This window comes from Akebia trifoliata, chromosome 4 (genome assembly GCF_017979445.1).
Source record: "Akebia trifoliata isolate Shusen 1 chromosome 4, ASM1797944v1, whole genome shotgun sequence".
Taxonomy (NCBI): domain Eukaryota; kingdom Viridiplantae; phylum Streptophyta; class Magnoliopsida; order Ranunculales; family Lardizabalaceae; genus Akebia; species Akebia trifoliata.
The window spans coordinates 7,879,219-7,895,671 of record NC_141378.1 but is presented as its reverse complement, the minus strand read 5'-3'; the positions used below and the strand labels follow the sequence as shown (position 1 = coordinate 7,895,671).

Below are 16,453 nucleotides of genomic sequence, written 5' to 3'. Positions count from 1 at the left end.
TATAAGGCAGTTTATAAAGTTCAGGAAAATGAGGACATTCTTTGACATGCAATTGTTAGATAAGGGTATTGTCGGTATTTCAAAATCACACACGAAGCCAGTAACTGGGATCCTTTTCGCTACGATCGCTACAACGTGTCGTAGTGAAACCATCTAACAAAACTAACCGCCGTTTAATATTCGCCACGTACCAAAATATTTCTCTTGTTATCCATGAGCTTACGTGTCACACCCAATCCTAGTCAGCATTCCACTCCCATCATTTTTTAAAAACCGAGTCGATGGTCGAACCGAAATTTTGCTAAAATTATATTTAAAAAAATAATAATATGCTTGTTTTGAAGACTCGGTTGACAGACGGTTCGTACGGTTGAACCGTTAAAATTGACAGTTTTTTTTATATAAAGTAGCGGTTAAAGTCAAGCAATCAATACTTTTTAAAAATGAGGTCGGACCGTCGGTCTGATCCGGTTTTTCCATCACCTCCACTCCTTTAAATTCCCATTACACTCCTCCTAAATTTCTTCACCACAACGCAGTAGTTCTCACATTTGTCTCGTCGTTTTCTCTTGCCTTCGATGGCGAGCCGGTACTCGGAAAATCTCTGATAATCGATAGGAAATAAAGTTCCCGGTCATTGATTCCGATATGTCTCGCCGGAAGGATTATGACTCTGTTCGTCGAAGTCACGTTTTTATCGATCTCGAAACCCTAACCAAAAGTGTCTTACTTTTGCAGAGTTTTGAAGTTATTCCATACTTGAGTCGCAAATAGAAGCAAAAAAAACATTTAAGAGCTGAGAAAAAGGTATCGATTTTGATTAGAAGCACGAATTTTGGCAGATTTATCTGTTTTTTTGGTAGAATCTTAGTTTTTGTAGTCCGATAAGAGAGAGAGGACGATCATTATGTATCAATGGCGTCATTTTGAATGAAAGATTGATCGCAAGCTTTCAGAATAGAGGAATGCAGGATATTTCACTCATCTGATCTCCTTAGAGATGCCTTTCCCTATGAAGATCCAACCGGTCGATTCTAACTTACCGAAAGGATCGCTTCGAAATGATCCAACAAAACCTGTCGCGAAATCGCGATTTAAGAGACTGTTTGAACGGCAATTTCCGAATGTTTTGAAGATTTCATCGTCTGAGAAGCCTGGTTTTGGAGAACAACAGTATAACAAAGATGGAAATGGCGATTTTGAGCCGAGCTCTGTGTGTTTGGCGAAAATGGTGCAGAATTTCATGGAAGAGAGCAACGAGAAGCAAAAACTGGCATCAAAGTGTGGGAGAAATCGCTGCAATTGCTTCAATGGAAACTGTAGTGAAAGCTCTGACGATGAATTCGACTTCTTTGGTGGTGGTTTCGGTGATTCGATCACTTCTGCCTCATCTAGTGAAGCTTGCGAAGTAATCAAGGTGAATTTTGCTTATCTTCTTGTACATTTCAGATTATTAATCGCTTAAAATTTTAAAAAAGGTTCTAATTTTTCCCAAAAAAATAAAAATTACAGAGCTTGGTTTCTTGCGCTAGCGTTGAGGAGAGAAATCTCTTAGTCGATACTACAAAAATCATGGAGATGAACAAGATCTGTAAGCTTAAAGATGATTGCAGAAAGATCGTCACCGAAGGCCTTTCAGCTTTGGGATACGATGCTTCAATTTGTAAATCTCGATGGGAGAAATCAACTTCGTATCCAGCCGGTACTCTCTCTCTCTCTCTCTCTGATCGTATTATCTTTGCGGAAAAAAATAATCCGTTTTTAATGGAAATTTAATTTTTTTGATGAACTCAAGCAATTTATTTATTGCGAATTAACAGGAGAATACGAATACGTAGATGTGATCATTGAGGATGAACGATTGCTGATCGACATCGATTTCAGATCAGAATTCGAGATCGCTCGATCAACTAAAAATTACAGAGCTGTCCTCCAAGCTTTGCCATCAATCTTCGTTGGAAAACCTGATCGTCTACAAAAGATCGTCTCCATGGTATCTGAAGCAGCGAAACAGAGCTTAAAGAAGAAAGATATGCATTTTCCTCCATGGAGAAAAGCCGAGTACATGAGAGCTAAATGGCTCTCTCCTTGTACCAGAACAACAGCAAGAACACCAATCGAAACGAAAACCGAAACTGAAATCGAAGACGAATCGCTTGTGATTTCAACGAAGAATTTCTCCGGTGATTTTGAAATGATTTTCGGTGAGGAAATTTCACCAACTTCTCCCATCGAAACAAATTCCGGCAAGTCTGCTTCATTTCCGGCAGAAAATTTCCAGGAAGAAAATAAAATCAAGGTTGTATCTCCATGGCAGCCACCAGCCGTCAAACCTAAGGATCATCAGAGAGGAACAAAGATCGTTACTGGTTTAGCTTCCGTCCTCAAAGAAAATCCTTAAAATTTTGATTTTGAGCTTCTTCTTCTTTTTTCTTTTTTTTCCCGAGAATCGAAATTTTGTATAATCGTATAAACTCTTAAAAGTTGTAATCTCTTCCCTTTTTTTCTTTTTTTAAAGCAGCATTGAAGCAAAGCTTTATAGTAACTCTACTGGTATAATAAAAATAGTAAAAATTTACAAAAAAATTTGTTCTTGGCGCGCTTACAAAGACGAGAAATCTAGTTCTTCGAGAGGCTCCTCTCATTGAGGTACGCAATCCTTTCTCGTTCCTAGAAAATCTTGAAATGTAGTTACCTATATTTTTAATCTTTATTTTCTTAATTTCCATGATGTTGCAGCTCTTAAGGCAAACATTTTTTTTTTTTTTCTTTCTTAGATTTTATTTATTTATTATTATTTTTAAAAAAGATTCTTGTTTGGAGAGTACGAGCGTCTGATGACAGCAGCTTCGTGTCATCTCAAACGCCGCGTTGCGGAGACAAACCCATAAAAATTGCGTGATCTTATCCTTCTTTCTTCTAAGCAATGAAACCACTTTTCTGTCAAAACCGCTTTCGTAAAATTAATCCTGGTTTTCTGGGAGTTTCCGATGAGTAACGCTTCTGTAAAACGGTCCGCGAGAGAGCCTTGGACGAAGTCAGAATGACCATAATACCCTTATAGTTGTTCTATATTTACAGGGTTTTTTTTTGAAACGGCAGAGAGACGCTGTAATCATTAGATTCCTTTGAAACAATGATTACACTTCAATGGTTGTTGAACTGCCACTCTCTTTAGATAGAAATTTCATTGTAAATCTCGAGGAGTATCCAATAGCCTAAATCTCATCGTGTCAGGAGCGTAAAGAGATAAACGCGGGGAGTCACGAATTTGTTAGTTATTTTTAAACAGAAACATTTGAAATATCAAACTTAGATTTAAATGCATAGTTTTGAAATGCTCGTGCTTTGTTTAAAAGAAAACCGTAGCACAGATGATCTATTTTGAAGAAACCTTCTGCCTTGATTACATGTGGCCTCTTCAAGGAGGTATCTCAAATAATGGTAAAAAGTAGGGATATTAATTAAATACGAAAAATCATGTGTAATAGTGCGAATGGAGTTTCTCCAAAATTTTGAAGCGGGCTGTCCGCTTCAAACTTACTTTACTTAATCTGATCGAAACATTTCATTACATTTTGATGGGTGGTTTTATTTGCACACGTCTAGAGAAAATTATAAAAACGATATTTTATGATTTTTTCCTTTTTCTATCTATTCATTACATCTACCATAATTTACAAATTTTGTTCAATAGGTTAAAATCGAACTTACAAAATTTTGTTCAATATTTTAAGGTACCTATAAAATATTATCAATCTTACAAAATAAATTTGCGGGGTATTTATCAAACAAAATTTTCTTAGGTAAATTTTTGTGTTCGATACGTTAGTACTGGATCTCTATGTATAAGATTGGTAGGCACCTACCAAACATTACAAAAATGATTCGATACTAATATACTAAATCGAAAATTTTGTACAAAATTTCTTATATATTTTTCTTCGACTTGGTTGAATTTTTGAGGTGTTAGAGTAAAACAAAAGAAAAGAGAGAGAGAGAGAGAGAGAGAAGAAGAAGAAGAAGAAGTGTTCGGTAGCCAAATGAGTGGGTGCAATGAGAATTAGATAAAAAAAAAAAAAAAGGATTAGGTGTGTGTAACGAGATATTTAATCTTTCAAAGTGGGTATCACGAGTAAGAGGGCACAATGAGCTATTTAGGTGTGTGCAAATTAGCTATCCTCAATATTTTCTTTTAAACACTAGTTTTGTATTGTTCAGTATCGTATAATTGATGACATCCTTTTCTCGTGTGACGACAACATCCTTTTCTCGTGTGACAACAACATCTTAGATCACGAACAACCTACTCAAATATTTAAATGTGGAGGAAAAAACTCACAAATTGGTAAACACCATAACCACACGGAAAGTATCATTTCAATAGTTAACTATCCGTAACCTATCAAATAGTATTCAATCATCGAAGTTTATAGAATGCACATAGATAGATTAATTATCCAAAAATCATTTAACAAACATTATGATTAATTTCGATGAATGATATTACTTTATATGGACAAATAGAGGTAACATTTGTTGCAGAATGCATGAATTGATATTCTAACAATCTTAAATCTTCATGTCATTATCCACCTACAAGTGCTAAAGAGTTACAATGATAAAACACAAAAAAAATAACTAATGAGTGTTGGATATCCAAAAAGTTAAAAGTCTTTAGTTCAAAACCCCCTCATTTATAGAAATTTATCTCGGCTTACACAATATGTATGGTTTGTGGGGGTATTGCATGTATCTGAAAGATTTAGGTGAGATATAGTGTTCTGAGAGGTCAATTGTCTTGCTCTTTTTAGTAAAACTTATGGGTCCGTGCACCCCTATCATATTAAAAAAAAAAACTAAAAAAAAAAAAAAAACAAAGATTTACCTAGCGTATCCAACTGTTGCATTTTTATTACAAAAATTCCCTTGGAGTTTTGACAACTCTAAGGGAACCTTACTTTTGAGAAGTTTGTTGCCTACCAAACCTCACTTTATCAAGTTTGTTATCGAGTAAACCCTAGAGTGAGATCCATGTTATAAAATTCAAATTTATGAAGTTAAATTGTTACTTAACATTCCTTGGAGTGGATTCTAACTACCTCGATTTCTATCATCCAAAAACTTGATCTAATGTCACAAGCATATAAAGGACAAAATTCTAAGAACATTAAAAAAAAACATTCGAAAAATAAAGTTATTTTTCACCATTGATTTTAGTTTTAAATTTTAGAGTACGGCAGCCATCCATTCCTAATATCTACAATGATGCTTAAAAGGTTTTTTTTTTAATTTTTTCTTTTTAGTCTGAGTTTTTCCATGAAACATAGAAGTGTGTGTTGTTAGATTGCTGATTTGATAATTTTGTGAGCCCAACAATCCTTAGTAAGATTTAAATTCTTACTAAGATTGTCATAGTAGCACGATACATAAAATACAAAGGAAAGGAGTTTTTATAATAAAATTGCAACAGATAGGTAAATCTTACTAAAACAGAAAAGAAGAGAGTCACCACGTGGTTAACATTGAGTGGATGCCTCCAAAGGAATCTTACCTTTGCAATCGTTAAATAGACAAAAGTCGAAACGTGTGACAACATGAAAAGAAGTGATTGATTTCGACGCAGAAGTATCGAGTCTTACCCATTACATCAAAACTGTGCAGCCGAGAAGTGTGATAAAACTAGAAAAATAAGCCATTCGTAACAAGGGATCTTTAAAAAAAATCAAAAGTTTAATAATTCTCTACTAATTAGATCATCAAATCTTTTTCAATTGGAAATAACTTAAGAATCTATTAGAGAGAACATAGAATTCTAAAATTTTTACTGATATATTAACATATTGAATCAATATTTACTAGTATTAACTTTTGCTATGGCCACACATTTGGTTTGATTTTAAGCCATCGCCTTAACTTATTTCAACTTTAAACTCTTAACTGGAGACAACACCGTCCCACATTTCGTTAAATTTTTTAGAGTCCCCTTAGCCTTACTAAGGGTTCTTGGGCTCACCGATCTGATGCTTCAAGGCTACAGAGGAAGAAAATCTATAAAATTTGAAAAAATAAAAATAAAAAATTATTTATTATCGTTGAATTTTATTTGTAAGTTTGAGAGTTATATGAAAATTTAGTAATCGTCCATTTTCAAAACCTTAGATCTAGTTCAAAAGATTATTATTATTTTTTAATTTGAAATTTTCAAAGAAATTTTAAGGATTGTGATGTTGGATTTTTGACATGGTAATCCATTTGAGCAAAACGACTTTTAGTAAGACTCAAAATCTTACTATAGTATGAAAAGGGTTTCACTATTTTTTATATGAATAATGATTTTCTGACTCGAAAGTTTTCACTCGATCCCCACCTAATTGACGTGGTAAGTATACAAAATTGTATATTTGTTTTCTTGTGTATCCTAAAGGAAAATATCTATGGTTCTATGCATTTAACACGATGACTGAGTGAAAATTTTCAAGTAAAAAAATCACGACTCTTTTTATACACATTTATAATCAGTACATTTTTAAAAAAAAATTTAGTACCGTTGTTATTTCTCGCCAACGGACCATAGGAAGATTTCTAATCCATTTAATCAGAAGGGGCCCCACTCTATATGAAGGGTCACTATATAAGGAAACAATTAAAGAGATTTACAAAGTTTGATGATAATATTGCTTTTGGGAAGGCAACTTCCCACCCACTATTTCAATCCTTAATAATTCCTTCCTTTGCAAGGACTAAATAATTATAACTTGTATTGATGATTGCTTGTAAGAAATAATTAAAGTTCATTAGTTTTTGAAGTCTCCAAGAAACCCAAAGAATTTTAGACTAATCTAATATAACTTGTATTATTTTTTATTAAGTTTCTTTATTTTCAATTAAATTTTAGACTTATCTAATTTAAGATCTATGTTGTGGGGTCCTTTAATTTTTAGAAATTGTCGCTCATTGATTGGCCCACAAATATAGCATAATAAAATAAAATAAAATAATTTATAATATTACTATGTCACCCAAGTTCTATGACAATGATATGCCCACTTGGAGGCAAAAGTGATTGATTGCATTTCGTACTCCCCACAGGCACTTATCCATTTCAAAGACATTGTTGATTGTTTACCGTGTAGGGCAGTCATGGATCATAATCGGTTCGGGTCGAGCTGGAACCAATCACAAATCTGGATTTGGTTGAGGAACCCATTGGATTGAACCCTTATTGGATCTTAGGATCCAACTTGGAGTGGATTGGGAATTGGGACATGTGTTTACTGCATTATTTATATATTTTCTCATACATTATTGAATTGGATTAGATCCCTAATGGAACGAGGCACGGTGAATTTAACAGATCCATAAGTTTTTTATTAAAGATTTTTTGACACCCCCTTTTGACTTACTCTCTCATCACATAATCATAGATCATTTACATCAAAATACTTAAAGTCATAAATAATTATTTTATATATCTCGAGGTAAATGATCTATGATTCTATGACAAGGATCCATGTCCGAAGGGAGTGTCAGATTATCATGACTCAAAGATTTTAAATTAGGATTCTTATCCCATTGGTGTTAGATCCAATCCATTGAGGGCCTTAATATGGTATGCATTTATGTCGCAATCTTTTTCAGAACTCAAAATTAAAACAAGTTTAATTGAGTATGATTTGGAATAGACATATACTCAATTGATAAACTAGAGAATGAAAAAATATAGGAAAAAAATAGTTTGGAACAGAAGCTAAAGATGGCTTACGAACTAAGAACACATTGATATTAAACTTGCGAACAGTTTTGCTCCAGTATCATAAGATTCATAGATTTAAAACTTTAAAGGTTAATTTCTCTAATGTTTAAATATTTTTATTTTTGTACTCTAAAATAGTATAGAACATATTTAAAATTCTAGGGTTGATTGCTACTCTTTACACACCGAATTATAAGTAAACAGCTACGACTTTCTTACTTAGACGAGTGAAATCAAAGAGAGAGAGAGAGAGAGAGAGAGAAATACCTGAGAGGAAATTGACATGTTGGTTGATAGTCTTGGGTATAGACATTGGAAAATAGTTGATAAGAGAGAGAAAAATATAGTATTACGAGATTGCGTAAGGAAGAAAATTAGAAATCACACGTCTTCAACCTCCTTTTCATACAGAAAATGAATAAATTGTAAATAATTTCAAAAAAGTCAAAAATACAAAAATGCAAATTGTTGAGTTGAAAGATTGTTTTAATCAAGTCTTGTATTATTTGATGAATTCCCTAAGAAATCATTTGCCTCGAGTAATAATTTGGGGCTCAAATCTGTCTATGGGTTGACTTTGATCCACCTCAACTTTGAACTTTGTCCTAGATTCGGTATAAATCGATCTTATTTCATACTTTATTTAGATCTAAATTCAGTCCGATCCTAATGAATATTTTAATATTTATAATATATTATAGTACTTTTTATATATAAAAAATTGTTGATATTGTAGGGTATTCCCACACCCTTTCGAATAGGACTAGTCCCACGACTCGACCCCACAGAAGCTTCTTAACATGCAACAAAGTAAATCAAGAGGCCACCTAATTTTAAACATTAGATTAAAGGGAGCGAACCTACATCGTCAATTTAATTGTTGATCCAACCCCTCGGGGGTGTATATTGTGAATTCTAAATCGTAGGATTTTACACCTACATGAGGCCCCCCAAAACAAAATACAAATAAAATAAAATAAAATATAAAAAAAATGGCCACGTGATGCATAAAAGGCTAAGAGTCATGCAGGAGTGAACTCAACCTGGAACCTCATATCGCACTTTTTGACGTGAAAGTGGACAAGAATCATAGATGTTTTTTCACTTGTATCTCGATGAAAAGCATATATGGGTCTCATACATTTTCACGTTAAGAAATGCGATATGAGATTCCAACCTGAAGTTACTTCAACATTATTCAAAAGTTTGCAACCTCACTCTCTGGGGGAGTGGAGATGATTTGCTTCCATGAACTAACACTATGTTTGGATTGAGAGAAGAGAAAATATATGAGTTTCTCTTAATTTATCTTGTTTGGATTGTTAAGTGGGGGGAGAGAAGAGCCTTTTAAAATATTTTATAATTTCAACTCTGCCCTTGAGCTCTTTTAATATATTTTCTCTCAATCCAAACATAACCTAAAGTTTGATATTCATAAATCAGACAGTTGGAACTTGGAAGTGAGCAGACCACTTTCATCTTTATGCCAATATAAAAAAGAACGAGGTCTACAAGATCTTTTTCTGAAGATCTTTTATTAAATTCTATGAACCTAGAAAAGATTGAAAAAATAATTTTATAAATTTTTAAAAGTAGAGTTTATAAACAGTTCTTTAATAATAGATGAATTTTTTCGTTTTTTCAATATTTGGAAGAAAAAAAAATGCATAATAATAATTACTAATGATGTGAAGAGTGAAGAGAAAAAAAAATGACATTAAAGTAGAATGGCCCGTTTTAAATAGTGGCCCACTGACTAACGGTCTGTGTTGATAATATTGGTGGGCCATGTTCTATATTTACAGCAAATTTAATTTTATGGGGAGTCAGGATTGTAAATGTGGCCCACCTACTCATCAATCTAGAATTGGCTTAATTGATAATGACCCAACAAAAAAGAGGAAAAAAAATTATCCATAAATAATAAAAGGAGATGAGATAGTGTTTCCTTTGTTTGGTAAAAGTCAATTTCGATTTTTTAAAATTTAAATCCAAATTGTAAAGTGTTCCTTAAATCCTCCATGGAACTATTTATGTTCATGTGCACGTGCACATGCACGTGTGTGTGAGACTGCTGCTTGAATGATGGTTCATTGGTGGGTTGGAGGGTAAACCCATGCTCAACCAGTCAACCCAAGTAGCAGAACCTCTAATCCGGGCTCAACTCAACCCGAATCATCAGGCCTAAGCTCAATAACCCAAGCTCATCCCGGGCTTGATCTTCTAAAACCCGGTTGAGTTCGGGTAAGTCCGAAGTCCAAGTTAGTAATTTTGGGCCGTTTGGCTGGGTTGTACTTGTTCAATAACCCTCATTTCATTTTTATTAGCAAATTTTATATTTAAAAAAAAGATATACAACATCAAAAATAAAATTACTAGTAATTAAAATTATATATAACCTTCAAATCCATCATTGAGAGAATATTTAGACAAACCACGTTAAATCAAAGATCACATGAATTATAATCAATTGTCTACAAATCATAATAATAAGATGGAATTAAAAAATTAAATAAAAAATATCTAATTAATATAAAAATATTTATATATTAGTACATAGCATTGGGTTCAGGTTGAGTCGGATTGCTCGTATCCTCAACCCGAATTGAAATTGGGTTGAGATATTCTAATCCACACTCAACTCATCTTCTATATAAATCAGCCCAAGCTCGCCCAACAATTGGCTTGAGTTTGGGCCAACCCACCTAGGTTGTAGCCCTACTTTGATTTGTGATATGATTGGGCTAAAAAACATTGTTTTAGCGACAATAATTGTAAAGGTGATTCTGGATTACCTCTATCAACTCTGCTTTGCAACTTTGACGATTCACTTCTTGCTCCTCTCGCTGTTTGGTGGTACTGGTGTGATACCTGCTAATAATCCTTTGACGATCAAGTTAGTATACCAGAAAACATCACTCAGTATATTAGCTAGCTTGCTAGAGGGGAGAAAAATATCATTTTGCCCTTGATCTCTCCCCCTTTTATAGGGTTTCCCCTAGAATAGGAATTTCCTCTTCGACCATTGTCAATCCACGATTTGATCGTGGAGAATCACATGATCCAAGGAATTTCAATCGAATTAGAATTATTCATCTTCACGTTCTTGGATTCTTGGGATTTTCCCTTATACTTCGGAGGTTGGGGTGCAAACCTACTAATTCTATCTTACTCTAACATTAGAGTAGGAGTCTGGCCTTACTCTGTCTTGCAATCGAGCAAGACTGAATAGTTTGGTCAATTTTGGGTACCACCTTCGTGGAGTCTTGCTTCTTTCCTTAGTCGAGATTTGGACACTTGTATGATCTAGACCTACTACAATTTTTATCCTCTACAATAATTACTTTTTATATTCTACCATTAAAAAATTACTAATAGTGACAATTAAACTATAATCCTCAAGTATTCATATTCCAAAAAAAAAAACAAAAATACGAAATATATATAAGAAGATGAAAAGATATAATCGAGTTTACCTAGCAAATATTGTATTTTCACATGTTGGTTCATTTGAATGTTATATGAATGTTGGTTCATTTGAGTTCATGAAACCCAATGAAAAAAATTTAATGACCTGCAACAACTTGGTTCTTAAATATATGGGTATGTGCTTCATTGTATTACATGAACCCGAAGTGACATGGATTACGAACTGCTTTGCTTCATACTGATTCGCAGTTTGGTAATTTGGTCTAAAAGAAGCAAATTTGGTAGCTTAGATCAAAAACATTTTTCAAACATTCAATATTTTGAGATTAAGGTTTCGTTCTGAACTCTTTTAAAATGGAAATATTTCAAAGTGGAATGAAACATTAGACCATGCCCAAGATGATCTAAAGTTACTTAGAAGTTTCTGTGTATAAGGTTTTGCTAGATGTGTACCTTTCACTTCTCATATAGTTCCAGTAACTCCATTAAACAACTTCATATGAAAAAAAATAAAAGTAATACAAGTTGTCCATATAATCTAACAAGTTCTCTTATCTCGATGACCATATATGGTGTTATCGTTGTAGGACCCCAGTTCCTACGACCACCCTGTGATATTGCATCACTGTCTGACATCAATGCATACTAAACATCCAATGTTCAAACTTGAGTACTCAATAATCATCTTTTTGTTTTATCAAACTGTTATTAAATAAGATATTTTCTAATAAAATATTGATATGGGTCTCTTATTGAATGGTTTGTTAATGGGAGAGGAAGTTGGAGTGAAACCACTGATAGTCTTCCCTTTGATTATGTCAAAGTAGAAACTCCAAACAACTAAGAATTGCTTATATACTTTTTCTTGATTGACTTGAGGATTTCCAAGTCTTTTTATATGAAGACAAGGGTTATCAATGACGGCACCAGCTTTGCTGACACTGAGATTTTTCCCTCTTCTCTCTTAGTCAAATCTTTATCCTTCATTTTCCTCCACTCCATTTCCATCCCTAAACAATAATGGCACCACCATCTTCAATCCAATTCATCGACGCTGCCCTTTCTTGCACTGGTCCTCACGCATTGTCCTACTCAACCGCACACCAAAAATGGCTCATCCGCGAGCACCTCCACTCGCTGACTCGGGAATTCCCTTCTTTCTTCCCCTCTGTGGACACCTTCTTCCACAATGACGGCACCACCGTCAACCTTCTAAATACAAGTGGGTTTCTCGCAATCTCTTCTAACACACCCCCTATCTCTCTCACCATATGGCTTCATCAAACATACCCATATGAACCTCCTTCAGTCTTTCTGTCATCAACCCCCACCGATCAAATTCCTCATGATCACCCTTTTGTCGATCCCTCTGGTGCTACTATGTCCCCATACCTCAACACATGGACCTACCCTCGGTCCAACCTCTTGGACCTTGCACGCAACCTTGTTCGCCTCTTCAAACACCACCATCCTTTCTTCTCTCCTTCATCGTCCATATCCTCCACCCTTATGGATCCTACTCTTGCATCAAGAATGGAAGCCCTTGACCGTCTTGTGGGGGCAATTCACTATGACATGGTGGCCTTACGGGCCAAAGCAGAGGAGGATATAGAAGGACTATCAAGTTTGCAAGCTGAGATGGTCAACCGAGCTGATATCTTGAATATCACACTACACAGGACTGGACATGAAAGGTTAAGATTGAAACAAAGGGTGATGGAATTGGCGGGAGAGAATGATGTACTAACAAATTGGTTGAGAGTTAATGATCCGGGATCCATCATTTCAAATACGGTGGAGGAGGCATTCGAGGCCATAGATGAGGAATCCAATTGTGTGCTAGACTGCCAGGCAGCAGACGAGGCGATTGAGGATGTATTTTATGCATTGGGAAAGGCAATGATGGAAGGGGTAGTGCCTCTTGGAGACTATCTTAAGCAGGTAAGAACCTTGTCAAGGGAGCAATTCTTCCATAGGGCTATGTTGGTGAAACTAAGAAGCTTAGATACACTTAATAGATGAAATTAATTTGAGGGGTGGGGCCGCTCCTTCTATGTACAACGGTTCTCAACGCTATATGAGAGTATCATCTTCATCAAAGCCTTATCCCCAAAAATTGATCTTGTTCCTTCATTCTATTTTGTCTAAATCCATGTCTTCTGAAAAACATTATGAGATCAATGGGATGCAAATATTTAAACGTGTATTTTCCTTACTTGAGTTGGAGAGTCTCTCATTTTGCACAATAGAAACAGAAAAAGTTGACAATTTTGTGTATTTTCCTTGTATTTTGGTTTGTCACCTGACAAAATTGAGAAAGAGAAAGCAAAGAAAAAGATGAACCTTATTAAAATAGAGAGTTGCTATTGCCACACCAATTCCTATGTAAATCACCAAAGAATTGCACATGGTTGGTGTGGCGTTAGTAAAAGTTGGTGTGGCAATAGTAACTCCCTTAAAATGTATTGCATATCGAAGTCTATTTTAACTAATTAAGAATTATTGGATCCGAATGCAAATCTTATAGACTGATGATTGCACGAACAGTAAATTAAATATACTTACTCTCATGGTTATCCCAAGGCAAGCAAGCAAGCATTTCATATCTTGTTTTATATTTGTTAGGTAAGATTGATCAAGTAAAAGCATTTAGTTGTCCAATTTTTTTTCTTTTTTTCAACGTAGTGTGGTCCGGTGAATGCTACTAGGGACTGCACAGACCAAGTGGCCCTTCCAAGTAGGAATAAGGCCATTTCGGCTCCGCACTAGAGATGGATACAATCTGTCTGTTGGGCTAGTAAATGAGACCAAAGGGACGTGGTAATTAAGAGGGCAGTGCGACAAAATATGGTTTGCAGACTCCCCGTGTTGGATTTGCACGAAAAGCAAAAAATTGGCATTGAAAAGCCTCTTTTGATAAGGAAATCGATTATGGGCATTCTGTCAAGAGAGGCAACTCAAATGCCACCTTATAATTGTGAAAAAAGATGTTGCACTCTCCATGTTTCTTTTACAAATCTAGCACAAAAGTAAATCCTTATACTTGAATTCTCATCCCAATTCTAAGCACAACTGGCCACAGCAGGTGAAGGTTCAGAAAAAAATGCAAGGAAGACCCAAAAAAAATGTGAACTTAGGTTGTGAGAGCAGATATGAACACATTTACTTAATATTAGAAGACATGATCGTAGATAGAATTGAATGGAGGAACATGATTCATTCGGTTGGTCCCAAATTCTTGGGACAAGGCTTCAAGGATGACATCATGAATCTGGAATACTGATTGTACGTTCAACAATCCTATCTGAGTTATAAAGAAACCGTCCATTTTCACATACTATGTTTAAATGTTAGGCACTATAAAATCAAGAGGGGTAAACTTCAAATCTCTGAGATTATGAGCAGGATCACTAAGAGACATACATAAGCTTTTGAATCTTTGGTATTGCACATATGATTATGTGAAGACTTCATCAAAGATTTCAATGGGTGTTCTTAGAGGATTTTGCGTTTAGATGGGTTGAGCTTTGATCTTTGTAGTTAGTTGTATTTGTACCTTTGTCTTTGTTTTCTCCTTTGTTCTTTTTTCTGTTTTCTTTCTTGTAGTCTTGGAGGATCTGTCATCCTCCTCTTTTGGTTTGTATTTTAATAAAATTTATACTTAAAAAAAAAAGACTTTATCAACAAGTTCAAATAATGGTTATTCAAAACCACTTCCCTTAAATGCCGTCTTTCTACATTTCAGACAACCACCTGGTCTTATTCTGCGCTTAAGCATGCAATGTTTTCTTTTCTTTTTCGATAAGAAGCAACGATTTGATTTTATAGAATGGGGCAAGATTTGATCTTATATCTTCTCTTTTTTAGTGGGCAAGTTGGGCTTGAACCTATGACCTTAAAGTTGTATTACAATATGTCAATCAAAGGAACTATGGGTTCATGATCGATGATTCTCAAGCATCCCATGTACATAGGTGGTGTTGGTGTTGGAATTCTGTTGGATCTACACTCCTATGCCGGGCTCATTTTTTATTTTTTTATCTTATCTTTTATAGAAGTTGTAGATATGAAACTGCAAAGAAACTTCTATCTAGAAAGCTTAATCCTCTTAGCCACACTGCCTTAATATTTTTGTGAAATTTTATCGAAAACAGCATACTCCTCACATACTAACTTGACGTCTAAATTCCCTACCCCTCAAATCTGTGGTTGAGCTAAAAAGCTTTAGAATCGTCGCACATCGCCTGAGTATTATTGGGAGGTGCAATGTATAAAGCGGGGGCAACCCTCTGCTTGCAAGCTGGTTTTGTGAGGATGAGTTAGGCCCATGGGCTTTGTCAAAAAGAACATTTCAAAAGAACCACATAACCATGTCACACATTTAATGAAACTATTCAAGCAATACGTACAGAGACCCCAAATGTTAGTGATAAGGCTTTCATGATGATTCATACAATAACCCTTTTTGTCAGGATGAGTTCTTGTCAAATTCTAATGAATTAGTTATGGGTTTATGGCATACAAGCTTGTGTTTCTCAGTGGTCCTGCTTCCACGTAACAAGATAAGTGCCTCAGTTTTTCAAGAACTTCTGTACTTACGAATAGCCTCTGCAGATATTATGCTGTGTGTAACTTTTTCTACCATTCAAGTTCAAATCACATCTTCTAGCACCATAACTAACAGTCATGCTCGAAGACTTGTCAGCCATATCAATCCATATGTCGCTTTGAACTCAAAGCTGAACGATGAATGTACTTTAAATTATTCAAGATTTATTCATAAGAATGTAGACATGTTGACATATGGATGTTTTGAGATTCATAGCTTCTAAGTTCTTACCAACACTACCATGTTTTGTGGTTAGGACCTGGTCACAAAAAGCAGCACTCTTTTAAAAATCTCACTTTTCAAAAGCGGATCGTCCCTCTAGTGAACAAAACTAGAAAAAAAAAAGTGATTTTAAAAAATAATAATGAGTTTTTACATTTTAAACATGCACTTTTAAAGAAAAGTATATTTTTTAAAGCTGTTATATAAAAACGCTAATGATTTTCTGGCTCAAAATTTTTCACTCGATTGACGTGGCAAGGGCACATAACCATTGATCTCTTTCCTTGTGTATCCCGAAGAAAAAGATCTATGGTACTGTGCCCTTGCCACATCAGCAGCGTACAGACTGAGTGAAAATTTTCAAGTCAGAAAATCACGATTAAAAAAAAAAAAAAAAACATTTTTTGTGGGCGTGTGGTAATTATTTTTGGCATTAT

General features: G+C 34.8%; 2 protein-coding genes across 2 annotated transcripts; both read left to right on the top strand.

The window, feature by feature from the left end:
- Positions 1-516: 516 nt before the first annotated feature.
- On the top strand, positions 517-2,545 carry LOC147403465 (uncharacterized). Its single transcript, XM_086439056.1, has 3 exons — positions 517-1,417; positions 1,513-1,702; positions 1,821-2,545. Exons 1-3 carry the CDS (start codon positions 1,001-1,003, stop codon positions 2,399-2,401), a joined length of 1,188 nt encoding a protein of 395 aa, XP_086295182.1. The 5' UTR covers positions 517-1,000; the 3' UTR covers positions 2,402-2,545.
- A 9,261-nt stretch (positions 2,546-11,806) lies between these two features.
- On the top strand, positions 11,807-13,574 carry LOC147403464 (protein ELC-like). The gene has a single exon (XM_086437656.1). It carries the CDS (start codon positions 12,206-12,208, stop codon positions 13,205-13,207), a length of 1,002 nt encoding a protein of 333 aa, XP_086293782.1. The 5' UTR covers positions 11,807-12,205; the 3' UTR covers positions 13,208-13,574.
- Positions 13,575-16,453: the final 2,879 nt, after the last annotated feature.

Excerpts from the sequence above, each read along its gene's own strand:
- LOC147403465 (XM_086439056.1), top strand. The coding sequence starts at position 1,001 with ATGCCTTTCCCTATGAAGATCCAACCGGTCGATTCTAACTTACCGAAA. Across the intron at positions 1,418-1,512 it reads AAGCTTGCGAAGTAATCAAG|AGCTTGGTTTCTTGCGCTAG; the intron begins GTGAATTTTGCT and ends TAAAAATTACAG. Across the intron at positions 1,703-1,820 it reads ATCAACTTCGTATCCAGCCG|GAGAATACGAATACGTAGAT; the intron begins GTACTCTCTCTC and ends GCGAATTAACAG.
- LOC147403464 (XM_086437656.1), top strand. The coding sequence starts at position 12,206 with ATGGCACCACCATCTTCAATCCAATTCATCGACGCTGCCCTTTCTTGC.